Source organism: Lactuca virosa, chromosome 4, assembly GCF_052849685.1.
Source record: "Lactuca virosa cultivar CGN04683 chromosome 4, Lactuca_virosa_CGN04683_v6, whole genome shotgun sequence".
Lineage (NCBI taxonomy): Eukaryota > Viridiplantae > Streptophyta > Magnoliopsida > Asterales > Asteraceae > Lactuca > Lactuca virosa.
In genome coordinates this window covers 60,562,288-60,583,290 of record NC_136429.1, presented here as the reverse complement: position 1 = coordinate 60,583,290, position 21,003 = coordinate 60,562,288, and the positions used below count along the sequence as shown (strand labels likewise).

Genomic DNA, 21,003 nt, shown 5'->3' with positions numbered 1-21,003 from the left:
TTTGTGCTGAAATTTGTTGCTCATATTTGGTGTAAACATATACAAAATCTAAAATTGATGCTTACTTTGGAAATTCTCTCTCACACACACAAACAATTAGCATTTTCATAAGAAAATAACATCCACAACTTACTTTCATTAATTTATCAAAACCAAAAAAAGCCATTAGACAAAAAGAATAATCTCAAATTATTATAAAATAATTGAAGTAACTAAACTGATAAACCGATAAAAATATTTAAGGAATTAGGATTCATCTACTTGGCCCATACAACTGTATCAATCTCACATTGTGCAGCTCGATACAATTCCAATCTTTTTACCGTGTTTTGACGCCTTTGCGTTATCTCCGGATCTTCGTCTAACAATTTACCCAATTGTCTCCCCTATAAACAAAAAAAACAAAAACATATTAAAAAATTATATAAAAATCACATTTTAAATTTCCATTTATAAATTTAAAAGACTAAAACTCACCTCCTTCGCTCCCAACTCAGTAAAAAATCGATCAAGTAAGCTTCGTTTGGCCTCACGCACTTGACAATACACAACCGATTTGGGTATCGAGTGTCTCAAAGTCCCAACCACCATATGCACATACGCCAAAACATTTGATCCTAAAAAAATAATTTTTTTAATAATAAAAATTATATATATATTTATAAGTAGTCATTCATTCATGCATGCTATTATTTATTAATACATACCAACGCGACGAATATAAGCATCGTTATATCTATCATAAATGGAATGTGTTGGATTTCCTCCCTTCTCAACATCTTGCGGAAGGTTCCGGAAGAAATCAACTGTCAGATAACTGCACTCCATGTCAACTAACTGTAAAGCCGCTCTCTTGCTTTCGTTCTTCATTCTTTCTAATGATTCGTAAGCTGCATTCATAACTTCCACTTTAAGGGGTGGATAATTTTTCAATTCCTACAAATATATACAAACCAATTTATATTATTATATTATATATGCTTTCGAAATATAAAACATATTCCGAAAACATCATACTAAGTTACTAACCTTGGTCTCCTTAATTGACTTGCGAACCAGATCCCTCAGTATATCATGAACCTGAAAAGGAAAAAAATAGAAGTAAATTACAAAATCAGAAAGCACAGGGACCATTTTTGTAAATTACTTTGCATACGTACAGCATCAACAACTGCTTCAGTGGGAAGTTTGATGGTGACTAATGTGGATTCAATGAGGCGTCGGTATCCTTGTTCAGGGGCAATTAAATGAGGCTGATATCCATCAGCTTCTGTGATTAGTTTTCTCACATTCTCCATCGAAAGTTGTTTGTCAAACTGTAATCTCTTTAAAGCAGATGGAAGTTGATTCTCAAATACACCATACACTTTCTCGCCACCTGCTCGTCTGGAGGAGGGTATAATCGTCAATAGTTCAAAATATTAGAATAATTAAGAACATGGAATTACCAATTAGGGTATTAATTTGATAATACTTACATCCCATCGAGATGTTCTTTGAATGTTTGATCAAAAGCACGACATATTTCCATAATCATATATAACTTTCCCTGGAATTTTTTTTTTAACAAAAACACCTCTATCAATTTCAAAACAAGGGTAAAATGGTCATTTTGTAAAATTTTACCCCGGAATCAGCAGCAATGGGATTCCCAAGACGGTTTAATTCTGTTTCAAGGTCGAGTATTGCTTTGTTGATGAGAGACTGAAGACCTGGAATCCGAGATTTAATCAGGGATTCCAAATGCTGAAATTTATAAATTATGTAGTGAGAAAGTTATACTATGTATCTTTAAGTAAATTACAGAAATGGTCCCTATGGTTTTATAAAAATAGCAGGTTCAATCTAATTTCGGATTTTCTTGCATGATTTACCAAGGGAAAAATGGCCATATTTAAGAAACCAGGGACCAAAGTTGCAACAAAAGGAAACCGTGAGGACTGAACCTGCTATTTCACCAAACCACAGGGACCATTTATGTAATTCATTCTAAATATGTTTTTAAACTAAAGTGTCATGGTGTACCCTGGAAAGCACTTTGCCTAGATGTTCAGAGCCCATTCTGTTAGCAAGATGTGAGTATTCAGGGGAATTAAAAAAGTATTCACGTTCTTTCCTTCGAGCAGCAATCATGTCAATATTTTGATTAATATCAGCTTGAGATCGATTCACAACACCAATCCATGGAAATTTAAGCCTATGTGATCTTCCTTCTAAAATCTACAATTATATAACAATGTCAATGTACAATAAGTCATATATATTATTAAGTTAAAAAATCCAAACTGTAGAAGTCAAGGGCTACTAGCTTATAATTAAGCTTACATCAACTGCATCAGTACCCTTGTCCATAAGGTCAATCTTTGTCAAAACTCCAAAAGTTCTCTCCCCTGTATATACATAAGATTCAAAACTAAGATATCGAAAATATTAATTATTTGGAAAAATATTACCTTTTGGATCCACTTCACGTGAAATTTTTATAGCATCAGATGTTGCAAGATCCTGGTTGGCAGGAGAAACTGCTAGAATAATGCAGTTAGGCTGCAAGACAATATCCAAATGCAATTGAAAATGAATATTAATATTATTCTTCAATTCTTTTCAGCATAATAAGATTTGGGTACATTTGTATATAAATATATATATACCTTTTCAATGTAGGACCTCACCATGTTTTCAATATCTTGCACAATGCTATCAGACTGCCCCTCTACAAATATATAATATAAATCAATAATCACAGAGAGAAGTTAAGTTAAATTGCAAAAGATTATAAATGGTGTAAACTTACCAACAGCTATTTTTGTCAAACCAGGAAGGTCAATGAGGGTCAAGTTCACAACTATAAAAGATCAGAATTCAGACATAATAGATTGATTAGTAAGTTATTATGTTTTCTACATTTGATATGATGTTCATGAAACATAATTTGTTTATAATTATATATATCTTACCATTAGGAGAATAGATACTGAGATATATAGGAACAGATGAAATCTGTTTGGTACGACCTGTCACTCTGTCAGTTTCATCACCAATCTCCTTCCTCACAGCAGCTAAAAAAGTATATAAACTTGTAACAAGATCATTCAGAGTGATTGAGAATTACAAAAGGATCATAAAATTTTTAGTCATGATACCAAAATCAGTGAACCATTTTCTTGGAAGGTGAGCAAACTCTGCATATTCTTTTCCTTCTTCGATCTTATGAAGCTGTAGAACAAGAGGACGCCGAGTGACAATTCCTGCAAATAGATGCTGTTAATCATATTTTATATCCACAAATTTGAATCAGAAAATATTGAAGATATAATAATTACCAGAACCACGAGGCAAAAAATCCTTGCCAACGACACTCTCCAACACAGATGATTTTCCAGAGCTCTAAAAGCAATTTATGGAAATTGATTAGAGTGAAGTACATTTGCACGAATAAAAACTGCTTACACAATTTCTCACAGTTTTACACTTTGATCTAAATCAAGAAGATAAATGTAGTCGTGTCAATAGATATTAATAGGGGTTAGAATTACAGATCATCTTTCTCCAGACCGAAGTTGAAATATCAGATAAATACCAAAGAAACACAAACACGATAAACTATATTGAGAACTTAAATGCTTGCAACAAATCACAAGTGAATGAACGTCTTGAATTAACTCATTGATTGGATCAAAGAGCATTGAAAAGAAAAGAAATTATGATCGGCGATTAAATATCTGCATATTTATACCTGACCGCCGACGACGGCGATTGTAGGCAAGGCGTCCCAGAGAGTAGGAAGAGAGGATTCTTCACCGAAGTCGCCTAGGGCTGTGCATGCTTTCTGGAGTTTGTTGACGAGATTAATTAGAGTGTCCATTAACAATTACGATCAATAAGAGATGACAGATTAATCAAATACGATTGGGTGATTAGGGATTTCTGAAATTGCAGATGGAGAGAAACGCGGAAAAAGATGAAACAAATTCCAACGTCAATGAGTGGAAATTGGGATTATTGAGTTTAAAGTTAGTTTGTAGAAGAAACGCATTAGAAGGGCACGTATGCATGTGCGCGTAGGCGCGCGTGTGTTATTCCGTGGGATGTTTTTGAATACCATTCAAAAAATAGAGTAAATTATACAAATCTTGGTTTTAGATAATTTGTGTTGTGGTTCCTAATTTTCTGGACAAATTTTCTTTGAACTCTCGTGCATTAAACTTTATTTTATTGTGTATTAGGTTATATTTCGTGGTTATAAGGATGAGAAATTTAAAAATAATTTTAATTACATTATAATGATATAATGAATAACATTGTAAACTGGTTTGAATTTTGATTGATGATTTGTATTTATGGATATTTAATAAAATCCTGATTATGTAGAACGTAATATAAATTTCAATATAGTGAAAATAAAAAAACAAACACGATCAATCATAGAAATAACTATGTTTTATATTGAAACTAGGCTAATACCCGTACAACCCACGGGTGTTAATTTTAAATAGAATTAAAAATTTAATTAATTATGTAATAAAGTAATATATCATTAATTTAGAAAACTTATGAATTATAATATTGTATTTTTTTAATAATTTTCTGAGTTGTAAATATTTAATTACAAATGGAGATTTTTAAAACCCTTACTTTTGGTACATGATTATCGTTGAACATACAAAGATGATGACACAACCACAAGCGAGCGAGTGGGAAGAAAAAACATTTGTTGGCTAAAACCGTAAAACGCCACTTTTGCCATTATAACTTATCATCCCAATAAATTTTCAACTCCACTAATTTCGTGAGATTAATAAAAATTATTATTGTCTTCAGCAGTTTATTTTCAACATTTTATGTTGATTTACTACATCATGTGTTTCTTTTTTAGGCTTACTGGTCATAACCTTGAAATCCGTGCAATGGTGGTGTTTTTCTTTGGATATGTTCTCTATTTTTGATAACTTTGTAAATTTTAAGTATTTATTTAAATATATAAATCCACATATTTTATAAAAGTCATGACTTTATATAATGCAACATATGTTTGAGTAATGACAAAAAAAACCCAAAAAAACATCGTAATTGATTTGATACAAAAAAAAAACATGGCTGTAATGAAAATAACATAAAAAAAATACAATACGTAATTATAAATAAATAAATTAATTAATATGATGGATGAAGTGTGATTTGATAAAAATGATAAAAGGATGCTACAAAAAAGTTTGTTATAAATTGCGAAAAACTTCCTTATAAACAACATTGGAAGTTTTATTTGTGAGTCTACCATCTTTATCTAAAATTAATAATTTTAATCTCTCTCTCCTTTGAACTCTAGATAGGGCAACATACAATTACCCATGTGAAAAAACTGGATCTTTGAGAAACAAACCAACCTTCGATAACGATTGTCCTTGACTCTTATTAATAGTCATTGCAAAACATACGGCCAAAGAAAATTGTCTTCTTGTGAATTTGAAGAGAATTTTTTTTCTGATGGACTTAAAGACATTCTTGGAATAAAAGTCTGGTTTCCAATATTAGTTCCAGATATTATACGTGCCTCAATTATACGTTTGCCCAATGATATCACCTGTAGTCTTGTGCCATTACATAAGTCGTTTTTCTGATCAATATTTCTCAGTAACATTACTGGAACACCAATTTTTAAAACTAACTTATGATTTGGTAGACCGGATACTTTGAGACTATTTAATACATCAGACGAGAATAAATTTGCATCAAACTGATCATGGACAAATTCAGACTCACATAAGCTATCTGAACTTAAATATTCAACCTCATTTCCTGGAAACTTCTTAAGCAAACGGTCGTTTATTTCTTGAACAACTTCATTCTTTGGAGCAAGTATCGCTCTTTCTTGGAAATAATTTGTACTGCTATACTTCTCCAAAATTGAAGGATATACAAACTCAATTAATGAACCTATAGGATCATCTGGATCATTAATGAGAATATCATCTGGAATATCGATAATCGTTTCGCCATCGTTCGGACCACCGAGTTTGCCTTCTCCTATATCCAATAACTAATTTGCAAAATCTTTTATTTTTTCTATATCAGATTGATCACTTCCCACAGTTAGCCTCATGTTTTTTGTTAATCTATAAACTTTGCAATGTTGCCATAAATATGAAGAACTCAAAGAAGCATTAACAATGTTCTGTCTACTGCTAATCGGAACAACAGGTTGAATATGTATGAAATCCCCTCCAAAGATAATAACTTTCCCTCTAAATGGAATATTTGAGGTGCTAGAATTTCCACACCTTAATACATCTTTCAAAGTTCGATCTAAAGCTTCAAATGCATGCTTATGGACCATAGGTGCTTCATCCCAAATTATCAAAAAGGTTTTTCTTAATAAGCTAGCCAACTCACCATCTGGATTTATTTTACAAACATAATCCTATGTAAGTTCAAAAGGAAGTATAAATCGAGAGTGTGTTGTTCTACCACCGGGCAATAATAACTAAGTAATACCGCTTGAAGCAACATTTAAAACAATATTACCATCACATCTAATTGTTGCAGATATTGTCTTCCATAGAAAAGTTTTACCCGTTCCACTATAACCATAAAAGAAGAAGACACCTCCTTTATTTTCTTTGACAACGCTAATGATGTTAAGGAAAATGTTACGTTGCTCATCTGTTAATGCAAGAAACATACGATCAAAGTCATTCTTTATAACGGGAATGTCGTAATCTAGCTCCTCGGTGATAAGTCGATTGTTTGAAGAAGAAACTGATTCAACATCTCGGTAAGGCATCTTTGTGAACTTTTTTAGAGTGGAGCTGTTTCAAAGTAAAATTTGTTCTATTTTGAACAAAGTTAAGTTCTTAAGTTCATCTTCACCGAGTGATAAATCTGCACCATAAATATAAAATTAATTACAAAATACAAAATATGATATTTAATAATATTTTTAATAACTATTTAATGGGTGTTGAATAATAAAAAGAAATTATTTTAAATACAAATTAAGAAAAAAACTTAATACCTGTAGACTTGAACCTTTGTTGTTGGTTATATAGAATTTCATCCGCCAAATATTCCCATGTATTTTCCCGAACTGCCTCTGGTTTAGACATACTATTACACATCAACAATGCAGCAAATAAGAAGCGTAGATAAAAACCAGATGCATAATGGCTTGCTTCTTTAATTGCATCGATGTATTACTTGTCATCATCTAATAGTCCGAGTGCATAACAAACATCTCTAAAAGAAGAATGTGTTTCACCATTTACCGTGCGAATTTCATCAAATGACGTCAGACCTTTAACTTTATTTAAAAGAACCCTTAAGAAATAAGCTTCACCAAGATTAGGTGAAACCGAATGATTCTACCAATGGCTTTTCCTACTTTCCTTCGATTCCAAAACCGACCATTTAATATCCAAACAAACTTTGTAGGAAATTCAACATATGTAAGTTCTCGTGCTTCACTATTAATTGCATTACACTCCATCCAAGATGTGAAATTTCAAGCAGCAATAGAAGGTTTGTCCAGAACATCGTCAATATCATCATCTTCGCCATATACAATCTGTTGTTGATTAGGAAGATGAAAATGTAGTCTGGCCACAGAAGGATACCTGCAATGAACATCATATTTAAAAATTCGCCATGATGCTTCACATGCAGATAAATATCTACAATCGTAATATTCAGCTATTTCATCGACCACATCATTATTTTCATATTCATTGTTGGCTCGTACAACAGCAACTGTAGCTCTATCAGGACCCTTGTTTGTGTATTTAAACAAATACTTTATAGAAGATCCCTGATTGCAACATTCAACATTAATATGTGCCTGATATCTTTCAATAGATATTTGTTGTATGGAACAACATTTCTATTATCCAACTTGACACCCGATTTTTCTACAAAATGACCATCGTTTCTTTGCCTATATAACGAAAAACCATTTTGATCAACAGACGAATGATTACAAAATTGTTTTGGAAAGTTTTTTGAGCACTTTTTATCCACCATGCATGGACAATTGATATTTTCAGCTCCATGTGGACCATGAATCATAAACTCATTCACAAGTGAATACAATTTTGGATCTTCAATTTTGTCTGGTATCTCGGCGGAAATTATCGGATCGGTAAATTCAACAGTTGGTAGCTTGTTGTCGGAATGCATAAATAGACATATATGACTATGCGGCAAACCTCTCTTTTGAAATTCAATGGTATAAACATCTGTAAAATATTTTGCAAAAAAAAACAAAATATGATTAGATTGTAAAAACATATAAAAAAATATAGAATAATAAGAGTAATATTTATAAATAATGAAAAAATATAGTTTTAATTACATGCTTGAACTTTGCCGAAAATGTGATTCTCCCTTGAGTCTTTAATGAATGCATCAAGCTTGATCTTGAACAACCTACATAGTATATCAGGCCTATCTTCTGGTTCAAGTGAAGTATCCTTAAGAAACCTTTTAATCTCTGGCCATTTGGGATTACACGTAAAGGTTATGAAGAAATCCGTATATCCAAACCATTTACATAGTGACATGGCATCCAAATAGTTTTGCAGTATATAGCGTGCGCCACTAGTAAAGGACGAAGGTAATATGACACGTTGGTCGACATTGGAGATATTAGTGGTTCCTTGAGCTTTTTAGTTATGTAAATTCTCATAAGACTCGCATCTAAGGACATGTTGTTGCCTACGTATGTAGTACAATCTCTCTGTTTCCATCATAGTATAGGCATCTACCAGAAACTGTTGAAACAACCTTTTTGAATTAAGAATGAGAGAGAACGAATTATCTCTGTCTTGAATTCTATAAGCGAAATATTCTCTCATTGTACATTTGGCCCGCTTGCTGTTGGTCGTAAATGACACACCTCTATGAAGAATGTCAAAACTGTAACCATCATCCCATATGGAAATAGCAGTAGATAATGGAGAGGAAGGTACGAATGATGCAATTCACTGATACGTTGTAGAAAACCAGTTTTTGTTTGAACAACAATATCCCTCTTTTCAATTGAATCACAAATGTCACCGACAATTAAAGCGGCAACCTCAGAAGCAGTTGGTAGGTTATATGTTCTTCCATCTCGCTCCCTTCTCCCGATAAGTCGTAATTTCATATCAACTTCAGGATTTTTCAGAAAAGTATCTCTTACCATTCTATAAGATCTAACCAAGACATTATTTGAATCCAACATCAGCTTAATATCTTCAATAATATCACTATCAACTGATGTTGATTGATCCTTTTCCCTACTAAAGAAATTGACCTTATACATAATATTAGTATGTATATATATATATATATATATATATATATATATATATATATATTATAATTAATCATGAATAGAAAGTTTGAAAAAATACCCAAAGCATTTTTGTCTATTTGAAATTTCGTTATCAGTATCATAAATGTATAACTGAGAGAATTTTGGTTCCGTCCCTTTTGCTGCTAAAAGGCTTCCAATACTATGATAATTTTGACCACCCAGTCTGAAAATGTATGAATCGTTTCCTCTATTGATTGGACAATCAATTCTACCACCCATCGACGTAAAAGAAAACATTGAATTGTAACGTCAAATGTTTTTCATGAAGTGTTTACTTTTAGAATCTGTTTCTCGAAACATTCTTTCATAACTTAGGGGTGCTTTCTTTAAATCTGGAAGTTGAACTTTGCCATAATCACAACATAATGAATAGTCTGTGTTCCCTTTTTCTTTACCTCTAATGGATTCATTTCTCCATAACTTTGCATGACATGTTTGACATACAACATTTTGATCACCATGATCCAAATATTCTATAAAATAAAAGGCATAGAAAAAATATCAGTTAATTTTATAAGTATATACAACACAGTATTTGAATTGTAAAAAAGTGAAAATGGATATTATTATTTGATTACCTTTTAAGATACCAGCTATTACGTTTTCATATATGAGTTGATATATATTTTCTAAATCTTCTGTCAAATCAATCAACGGGATAGGGGATAAATGTTTTGACTTCCTTTTTAATTTATGACATCCTGGATTTAACTTCATTGTTGATGAAGAACCAGTTATTGTAGATGCATTTTTCGATGTCATATCATTTGAAACTACATAGTACTGTCTTTTGTTTGGTAGGTTGGAAGTGGTGTAGTTATCAAAACTAATATTATCTGAACAAAATAAATAAAGTCAGTATATATATATCCGGATTATATATAAATTGGATAATAGTATATTTTTAAAACAAAAAATTATTACAATTTGTAATGTTAGATAACGGAGTTCTAACATTTGGAAAAGAAGGAGAATATTGTACGGTTGTAATTTGGATTCCTGGCTATTTAAATGAATTGACATTTTCAGTTCGACGAACAACGTTGGTTGATTGATCTGTAAATAACAAAAACTTATGAAAATTGAAGACATATCATATAAAATAAAGTAATAAGATGAAATCATCTAGTATTGCAGGCTAATAAAAAAATTGAGTAATCATGTATTGTATATAAATGTAAATTAAGCGTAAAACATGGAATATAAAATAAGAATTTTACAATTATCCATGTTTTTTAAGAGATGTGATATTTATGTACTTCGAACGTTGGATCTTGTATTCAATTTCTTCGATCTTTTATTTTCCAAATATAAATTTTTTTGTCTTCTTTTCTCTCTGGCTTGAAAGTGGTATATGTTATTGTTGTTTTCTGCATAAACGATAATAGGATAGGTTATAAAATGTATAATTAGGTAAAAAAATATGTTTTTTATAATAAAATTGAAGAAATAAGCGTACCTTTGTAAACATCGGTAACCAGTGTCGAGGAATACTTATTTGCAGCGGACGAAAATTTTTCCGATTTATCTATTTTTTTATGTTAATACATGTGTATGTAATTAAAATATATATTATGTGAGTTTAAAAATATGAAATAATAAAAAAAATTGTATGATGAAACATACCTTCGTAAATCGATGTATTAACAATTGTAGTTGTTGAAGATAGATGTGTTGATGTAGTACCCAAATTAATATTATTTGTATTATCTAAGTAGAAACTATTTAATTTTCTAATCTTATTAGAAGAAATTGAATGCATTGTATGTCTGCAACGTTAACAGATAACTCGAATTACTTTATAAAATAAGATGCCTAACAGATAACAATAAGTAATTCATATATAATATTCATATGTTGAACAAATGGGTAGAATGTCTATATTGACAAAATATGAGTAAATTACAAATTACAAAGAAATAACATGTAAACCTACAATTTGGTAATATGTAATATGTAATTGCAATATTTTTATAAAACTTTATAATATGGCCCGTTAGTTTCACATATATACATGTTCATATTTTTTATACAATTAATATAACATAATAAAAAGAGTATACATATTAAATATTAAATTAGGATATGTTTAGGTATGTGTAAGTTATGTTTAAAAGTTTATAATGAAAATAATTGAACGTAGTGATATATAAAAGTAAATATATTATACAAATATTGTTATTATATCATATAAATATGAGAAATTAAATATCCTTCTATTTTTCCTCGTAATTATCTTCCTACTCACTTTAAATGATGACAAGTGTCTTAAAATATAATTAATTTTATCAAAATATGACACATGTCACCATTTCAAATGGGTAGGAAGATAAGTAGGAAGAAATGGTAGGAGGATATTTAATTTCTCTATAAATATTGTGATAAACAATTATGTAAAAGATATATAAAAATTTAAAATGCCTTTTATATTCCATTCACCGTAAGATTAGATTTTAGAAAGGGAATATAATTTCAATATAATAATTAAAAAAAGTATGTAATATTAAATTATACAAGAATAAAAAAATGAAAAGAAAAAATCAGATTTTATCGTATATAAATTCTTTGAAATGGAACCAGTTCCTAATCTACTCATCCACCATTAACAAATCTAACTGTTCACTTTCTAATCTAATCCAACATCACCAAAAGCAAAACTGAAGAAACAGTGATGAGAATGGCTCCTTCGTCGCAGGCGGTGGTTAAACAGTCGCGTCGTGGCATACACCGGTCCCATACTTCTTCGGAGGTTTAGCTGTCGTTTTGGGTCTCATTGCGTTTGCTCTCTTGATTCTCGCCTGCACCTACTTAAATATTACCGACGATGACCAGATTGACGGCGACGGACAGAGAGACCTTGAAGTCGGAGATGCCAAATCCGATAATCAGAAGATGGAACTCAATAAACTTTCAGACAGCCTAATTTCATTGCTTCCGACCACATCTCTTATTTTTTTTCGCCGTCGTTTTGTTTTTTTCGCCATCGTTTGCAGGCCAGCACGATTCCTCACTGAATCTATTTTCTCTATCACATTCATATTATCCATTTCGTCTCTCCTGATTCGTGAATTGGAACTCTCAGTCTAATCGAAAACCCTGGCATCCGTTTCATTTTATCTCGAAGGTTACTTGATCGTGCTTATAATAGTAAACACAGAAAGTATACTCGTATGTTACTTGTTGATATTATGACTTACATTGCTAATTTTTCATTTTTGTTGTTAAATAAGGGTTTTTGTTGATACTAATTGGTTCAATGAGAATGTTCATAGAGGCTGTTTAGGATTCTTTCTGTTTAGATTTGTTTGTTGATTGTACTCTATAGTCGCTCTCTTGAGCTAATCTTTCTTCATAGACCAACAATATAAATTAAATATATTTATAACATGTTTGTGTTAAACATTGACAATCACAAAGTCAGCCTACATTGTATCCGGAACTGGCCTTGAAACATCCATAAAATACGGTCCAAAAATTTCGTTTTAAAAGTCATTTAAGAAAACCGTAACCCATCAAACATCACAATAAAATCATAAGTTGTGTATCTCAAATCATCATACAAAATTTTGTATCAAAATCATGTCTCAAAATATCAGATTCTAAACATCTCAGGCTGCAAGAATGGTGTTTGCACTGCAATCATCCCGAGCTCTTTCCCTTACTACCGGAAGTACCTGAAACCAAAACTGAAAACTGTAAGCACGAAGCTTAGTGAGTCTCCCTAAACTACCACATACCATACACATAATAGCATACATTGGGCCTTCCCCACTACATCAGGCCACGCCCGGCATCGGGCCCCACCATGCATCGGACTGAAGTCCGGCATCGGGCCCCACCCGGCATCGGACCGAAGTCCGGTATACATATAACATATCAACAAACATATAACATAAATACATAACATAACATGTAAGCTAGACCTTCCTCGGGCTTGCCCCGGCATCGAACCGAAGTCCAGAACACGTAAACAAACACATGCAAGAATCACGAAGACAACAAGCATAGAAACATTCCTCGGGCTTGCCTCGACATCGGACCGAAGTCCGGAACATATAATCTACATCGGGCTAACCCCGGCATCGAACCGAAGTCCGACACATGCTAACATACATAAACGGGCCGACATTGGTGCCTTCGACCCATTCCTACTGGAGGAAAAACTCACCTCTCAAGCTAGCTGCTGAAATCTCGTGTGAGGAATCTCTGATGGCTGCTCCAATCGACTCCCCAGCTATCATCATCACAATAAGCACTTAGTCAAAAACTGATCATTCTTCTAAAGGTAAAATGAGCATTTTACCCTTGGTCAAAGTCAACATTCTGGGTTGACCAACTCGCCGAGTCGACCTGTCAGCTCGCCGAGTTCTTTAACTCAACAGTCCTGAAATCGCAGCCCAACTAGCTGAGTCGTCCCCCGACTCGTCGAGCTCTATCGGGCTGCTCATAGTCGCGATTTAGCGAATCAACCCATCGAGTCATCCTCAGACTCATCGAGTTCTACCATAATCAGTAACGGGACAACACGACTCAACTCGTCGAGTTCCTCTATGGACTCGACGAGTACCCCTGGTTGTTTGGGCCATCTTAATGGGTTAAGCCCTTACTCTTCAGATCTAAGCTTCTTATCCCTCATGCACACTGAGAATGTCCTTTTAAGGGTAAAGTTTCCAACTTTACCCATTAATACCACTACTTCATGGGTTTAGATCAACCCTAACCCTTTAGGACTTAGATTTTGGGTCCACTAGGCGTCCATACACCAAACTAATGCTTACTAACACAGATCTGGACCCAAAGCATTCCATGAACACGCAAAGCTTCTGCCTTTTTCCTCCATGCGTGGCCTTTTGGGCTAAAAACGCCAAAATGACACTCTATTGCTTGCATGGGGACTCCTATGGCATAAAGTTTGCACCTTTATGCCATAATAGTCCTTCAAGGTCCTAGATGTAGGAGAATACCCACTCGAGTCGTCCATTCTTCACATGCTAAAATACTTGGACCAAAACCCTCATAAAGATGAAAAGAAGAGATCAAAGGAACCATTGAGCAAGGTTGGGACTTGCTTACCCGAAAATGTAGAAAATGATGTGTAGTTTCTGGATCTATTCTCTCCCTCTTGATCCCTCTATCTTTCTCTTCTTCCACAAGCTTCAAAAACACCCAAAGATCACTCAAAATGGCTTACAACCTCAAGCAAAGCACTAGGATTTCGTGGATTAGGGTTTGGGACTTGGAGGTTGTAAATGAAGTTGATGGGTGGGGATTAAGATGCTTAAATAGGGTGCAAAACCCTGAATTTAGAGTTTCATCCTGGCAGCCCTACTCGTCGAGTCAAGTCCCTCAACTCGCCGAGTAGGTTACTTAAGATCCCGCATCAAATCTGATTTCTAATCGATGAGTTTGGGGCTTCCAACTCGTCGAGTAGCTCTACAAAAGTGAATAAAGTATAATTAAATGTGCACCAGGAACTAGGCGTTACAGACCTTGTATTTTGTTGATTGCATCAAAACAAACAGAGTTGAAGATGAAGACTGCTTGATACTGTAACTCCGCAATTAATTGAGATTTCTTGGCAAAAGGTTGCTGGAAATATTAATCTTCGATGAGTTTCTGAAAGTTATGCTGAGTTGGTGTCAAAAAACATAGGTAATATGGTACGTTTTTAAAATAAAAGTGCAAAATTTATGTTAAATGAAAGTACATTGCTATGAATGGTAAAAAAACAATTAGCATTGTTTGAAATGTAATCAAGAAAGAAAGACGCCGTTGATAATTTCAAATCATATTTACTAATCTAACATGTCTAAAATTTGGAAAGTATGAAAAGTATTAAGAAAGAAGACATTCTACTTTGAAAGTAGAATGTTATAATTGTAATGGTTTTTTATAAAATTAAACATATGTACTTCTATTTTTTTAACCATTAAAGGGAAAATTCTAAGGTTAATAATCTGATTTGCATATTTGGTCCCCAATAGTTGTTCCGAAACGATTTCACACACACAGACACACACACACTGTCACACCCCGACCGTCGACGAAAACACCGGGCGGTGTAACGTCATTTCTCGTATCAACTTCCTGAAAACACATGCAATTTAAAATTATCAACTTCCTGAAAACACATGCAATTTAAAATACGTCAACATAAAGTTGGTGAGTTCACAGGTTTTGACTCTAAGTAGAAATAGTACTTTTTCTCAATTCAAAAGTATAGTTTTGGAAGTATCATTTTGACTCTCCAACATTTAGTGTGTGTATATATATATATATATATATATATATATTGTAATGCCCGTGTTTCTAGGCTAGACATTAATATTGACATTATAGTCTAGGTTAACCTTTGTAAATCATTTTGAAGAAATAAAAAGGAATTATGTGAATATTATATGAATTATGTGTTTTATGCTTAATTATTAGGGTTTAATTAATTAAGAATAAAAATGAGCGTCAAAATTAATTATTAGATAAAGCCGATATCTATTAAGAAACTTGTAGTGGGCGTGACAAGGATTACAGATATATAAAGAATGCCGAAATCCGAGTTATAACGAAGAAGTTATGACATGTCGAATGTCGTAAAAAGTGAGTTTTTGATAAACTACTTTTAGGCCTTAGTGATCTAAACGAAACTCGTAGTGTTCGTTAAACCGAGAGTAGGTATAAAAAGAACGCCCAAATCTGACTTCGTATGAGGAAGTTATGATTTTTCGAAGTTTCAGCTTAGCAGTAGACAGCTAAAAACTTGAATTTTAGATCGAGTGATTTTTATCCGACACGACCTAAACGAGAATCGAAGGTCTCGTCATTAGTAGCACAACGGTAAAAAGTCTGACGAAAACGGACGTCGGATGAAGAAGTTATGAATTTTTAACGGATTTCCTGTCCCGGTCTGTTAAAAATAATAATATAAAAATTAAAGTCAAAATTAGCCGAAGAAGTCTAAATGAAAGTTGTAGAGCGTAATTTTACCTACGCGTGCATATAAAGAACGTCAAAAACGGAGCTCGTATGCGAAAGTTATGGATTTTAGAAGTTTTGGCACGAAAACCGAGAAATTTCGCATAGGTGGCTTCGGCCACGTCACCTTCGCTAAGAGCATGCCACGTGTCCGAAAAATGGCTGAGTCATCCGAGCTGCTGAGTCATCCGAAGCGGTCCAATACCTGTCCGACGCGTGCCCTTATCACGTGTCCGAAGCCCTCGCAGCGAGCCACGAACCCTCTACCTCGGACCACTAGGCCTCGGTCCAATCAGGAGCTGCCAACAGCCCCTTCGCACGCGCAGCCCATGTGCGAGCACCTGCGCATCCTCGCCTGCGGACCCCACCACCTGAACCGACTTCGGACCCTATAAATAGAAGGGGTATGCGAGCCTTCCCGGTTACTTTTGGAATTTTGCCATATTTAGCCCCTTTTTCCATATTTTCTTCATCTTAACATTCCCCAAAGCCCCGGTATCAATTATAACCCCCGGAATACGCCACGAAGAGCCCGAGAAGTCGGGAAAGTTTATCTTTTCGGTTTCGAAGCCCGACCCTCGCAGAGCCCGGTTTCTGAATAAAACTCCCGGTTTTATTAGAAACGAACGTTTTAGGAAACGAATTGCTGCCCGATTATCATCAAATCATGTGAGTGTATAGTCACCTTCATCTTACACCTAGATATGAAGTATTTTATATGAAATACGTGCTACGTGTAATTATATTAATTGTTTAACTGAGGTGACTGTTGAATTGATGTTTTATACAAGTTTTAAACTGTATATGTATTTTTATCTACAAATATGTTGGGTAAAACATGGGTAGATAGTGATGTGTGATAAAATAAAAGTGATGAGAGGCCTCGATGTGATTTAAGATCCAGTCATCTAGCGAAGTTTGGATGACGACCACAGACTTTCTAGATAGTCCAGTGGAACACTGGCAGGCCCGCAACCTGTAGGTGTAATGAACTAGAGTGTTCATTCGCTGTACTCCATCCCCCTCATGGTTGCCTTTAGGACATGTATGGCTGAGGAAACCCCTTAGCAGTAGTGTCCATCCCGATGATATTCTTTAGGCTAGGTCCCTTGTGATAAGTGTTTAGGGACGTAAGTGAGGATAACGGGAACGGGTAATCAGGGTTATTGTTGATTGGTGAACTTAATAAGTTTATTATTATTGTGGGTTGAAAACCCTATATGCTCACCAGGCTCCCAAGCCTGACCCACTCAGCTTTTTATGTTACAGGTAGTGGACCCCGAGCATAGTCGGAGGACGATGAGAGATTTTTGGATTATAGGCCAGTAGTTGTAAATAACTGTTGAAAGGCTTATAATGTCTTGTTTATGCTTTTGATCTGTATCGGAACATGACATCCCGATGTTTTGATATGAAATGAAATTATATATTTCTTAAAGAAAGGTTTTGACAAACTTTTATCATATTTTGTATTGGGGACCAATTCCGCAACATCTTTTAAAAAGATTTCTCTGATTTTATTTTAAAAAGCATAAATTAAATCGGTCTTTTCTGGCCGAGAAATTAGGGGATGTCACATATATATATATATATATATATATATATATATATATATATATATATATATATATATATATATATATATATATATATATATATAGGGAAAAGTTCAATAGAGAACCATTATTAATCAAGGAACTATAAAACCAATCCAAAGCGTCGGAATTTAAAGCGATCAACGGCAAAATGAATGGTTGTAAAATTTTATAATGGACGCACATGTACTGGATTATAACAAACCCACTTCCTTTTTTTCATTTTAAATTTTTTTAGGCCAAGTTTTTTATGGAAAAAAAAAACCGAATATATTGTTGTTTACGATTTTTCGTCCTCTTTCCATAGAGATCCATGATGATATATAAAAAACGAAGTTTTTTTTTCGAAAAAAACCTACTTAATCGTAAACAACAATATATTCGGTTTTTTTCAAATAAGTAGAAAAAAGTTAAGGTCTATTTTTTATAAGTCTCATACAAATGTTTGTAATCCCATACAAACTAAGGTTGTTACGTATAAATCTTATTTCAATTCTATACGAGTAAGTAGAATAGGTATAGTGGTCTCATACAAATTTACAAACTAAGGTTTCGGTTTGTCCAAATAAGTAGTATACCTATAAGTCTCATACAAATGTTTGTAATCCCATACAAACTAAGGTTGTTACGTATAAATCTTATTTCAATTCTATACGAGTAAGTAGAATAGGTATAGTGGTCTACTTAATATACAAGTAATATACCTACTAGATTCTTATACTTAGAGTATAAGTCTTTGAGAAACTTATACTTAACATTCATACTTGTATATCGACAAAGTATAATGCTTCTCAAGTTGTGCTACCGTGAGTCTGTAGCTGCGACTGTATGACTTAGTTTTATACCTCTTATTATTATTACAAGGATCACACCTTATGGTAGTTACAAGGATCACACATTGTGGTAGTTACAAGGATCACACATTGCGGTAGTACAAGGATCACACCTTGCGGTAGTTTCCGCATGCTTCATCGACGTCGGAAGGTAGTAAATTTGGCAAGTTCGTCACACGAATACCGTTGGGTTGGAGCTAGCAACCACGAGTGGGGTTGTCAACCCGTATAGATCCATATACAACTTCCTCGCTCACACGGGATTAACAGTTACAAGTCAGAGGATTTCCACTAAGATTTCCAATCTTAGTTGATGAATACAATAGCTCATGTAAACTTTGACGACGTTCTATAGTTCTAACAACAAAAGCATTTTCGTGTCTAAAACCCTAAGTTACTAGACTATGATTTTAAACATTACTCCTAACTTCATAACATTTAGGCAGTATAACAGCTATAACTTGAGGTAAAACCAGATTTTATCTTGACATAAAACCAACAATAATAACATATAACATACCAGGTTTTATCTTGACATAAAACCAACAATAATAACATACTTAGAAATCAATATATATAACTCTCGAGTATAGCATCGAGACTATATCACACATAGTATATATAGAACTCCCGAGTATAACTCAAGATCTACATTAGTATAATAACATGCTAACAAGTTTACGATAGTTGTATGTTTTAAAAATATCATATATACTTTAGGTATATATGAGGCAAAACAACTATATCCCGGTTAATATAACTATATATGTTGATACGAACATACTATCATATAAACATAATATTAAATTTTATTCAATATTTAGCATGCGTTTTCCCCCGAAAATATTAGAAAGTGGGGCAGTGAAACTCACCTTAATATCGTACTTTGACGGAATCTAACTGAAAACGTTCAGCGGTTCGCGATCACCAGGCTCGGGAAGCGAAACGACTTCAGCAAACGAGAGAGAGAGAGAGAGAAGAGAAATGGTGTAAGGAGAGAGGAAGCCGGACTTGCTATTTATAGGAAGATTTTGGCCCATTCACGTCATGAACATGATAGGTTCACGTCGTGAGTTATGGCAAGAGTCATCCCGTAGCCTTAACGCGTGTTTTCTAGCTCCGATTCGTGTCCTGCAGCGTCCTCACGTCGTGAGAAAACCTTGCTCACGTCGTGAGCTTTTGGGTTATCGTTCCGTAGACTTCTAGCTTCGAAATGTGGCATTTTGACTCCTCACGTCGTGAGTTTTTATGCTCACGTCGTGAGTCCATTCAGATTAGGGTTTCTGACAGCTGTATCTTCAGAAGGTCGTAACTTTTGCATACAAACTCCGTTTTTGACGTTCTTTATATCCACACGTAGGTATTTACGAGCACTACAACTCTCTTTTAGACTCCAATAGCTAATTATAAGTCTATTTTAAATTCCTCTTATTATAGAGATTTATAGTGTTCGGTTTATAATAACTTCTTCACGCGAAGTCAGATTTAGACGTTCTCTATATTTTTGGAATCGTATGGACGTATACTTTGAGTTGTATCATAAAAGTTCATACTTGTATTAGAATTTATCACGAATTACATAGTAATTTTATCACATTACTAGTTTAACAAAATCACATTACATGATTGGTATAATCACATGTGATTGTTATTGACCTATTTTTACTATTGTTACACACACACACACACACACACACACTACTTTGATAAACAGGTTGTTAAAAAGTTATGTGTTCCATAATATATAGCAAACACTAATTTGGAAATAGTATCTATATAGCATTCCACTTTTGAATAAATTAAGTTTTTTGGCATACCATTGTTGTTAGTATGAACTTTTATTGTAACGCCCCGTTCCTGGTATGTATTAATTTATTAAATGTCTTTTATAAAGAGCTACTCGGCGAGTAGTAGCCCTAACTCGCCGAGTAGATAACAGGTTGGACGCGGGTTTTAAGTGATCTACTCGGCGAGTCCGCGCTTGGACTCGACGAGTAGGCCAGTCTGGATGAAACCCTAATCCTTAGGGTTTGTACCCTATTTAAACGTCCTTATAGCCCCCATCCCAGCCTCCAGCACCCTTAGAGCGTTTCCCCCTCAAAACCCTAGCCCTCCATTGGTGAGTTTGAGTGATTCCTTCTTGATTTTGAGTGTTTTGGTGTATTCTTGGAGGTGTAGAAGAAAAGGAAAGAGAGAAGGTGCAAAGGAGAAGAAGGAGATCAAGAAGCTAGTTTCCATTTGCTACTTCATCTGGTAA

The 21,003-nt window shown here is 33.9% G+C and overlaps 3 protein-coding genes across 3 annotated transcripts; all 3 read right to left on the bottom strand.

Moving 5' to 3' along the window:
• Window positions 1-229: 229 nt before the first annotated feature.
• On the bottom strand, window positions 230-3,955 carry LOC145109781 (dynamin-related protein 5A-like). The gene is made up of 16 exons (XM_079046942.1): window positions 3,737-3,955; window positions 3,324-3,387; window positions 3,144-3,248; window positions 2,958-3,059; window positions 2,795-2,845; window positions 2,652-2,713; window positions 2,454-2,544; window positions 2,326-2,390; window positions 2,026-2,220; window positions 1,627-1,746; window positions 1,479-1,549; window positions 1,161-1,386; window positions 1,030-1,080; window positions 708-936; window positions 478-617; window positions 230-386 (listed from the first exon to the last, which is right to left on the bottom strand). Exons 1-16 carry the CDS (start codon window positions 3,863-3,865, stop codon window positions 258-260), a joined length of 1,830 nt encoding a protein of 609 aa, XP_078903068.1. The 5' UTR covers window positions 3,866-3,955; the 3' UTR covers window positions 230-257.
• A 1,464-nt stretch (window positions 3,956-5,419) lies between these two features.
• On the bottom strand, window positions 5,420-6,781 carry LOC145104525 (uncharacterized). Its single transcript, XM_079041754.1, has 3 exons — window positions 6,493-6,781; window positions 6,082-6,393; window positions 5,420-6,024 (listed from the first exon to the last, which is right to left on the bottom strand). The coding sequence occupies exons 1-3, from the start codon at window positions 6,779-6,781 to the stop codon at window positions 5,420-5,422; spliced, it is 1,206 nt and encodes a 401-aa protein (XP_078897880.1).
• A 2,061-nt stretch (window positions 6,782-8,842) lies between these two features.
• Window positions 8,843-9,568, bottom strand: LOC145104524 (uncharacterized). The gene is made up of 2 exons (XM_079041753.1): window positions 9,387-9,568; window positions 8,843-9,269 (listed from the first exon to the last, which is right to left on the bottom strand). The coding sequence occupies exons 1-2, from the start codon at window positions 9,566-9,568 to the stop codon at window positions 8,843-8,845; spliced, it is 609 nt and encodes a 202-aa protein (XP_078897879.1).
• Between the last annotated feature and the right edge of the window lie 11,435 nt (window positions 9,569-21,003).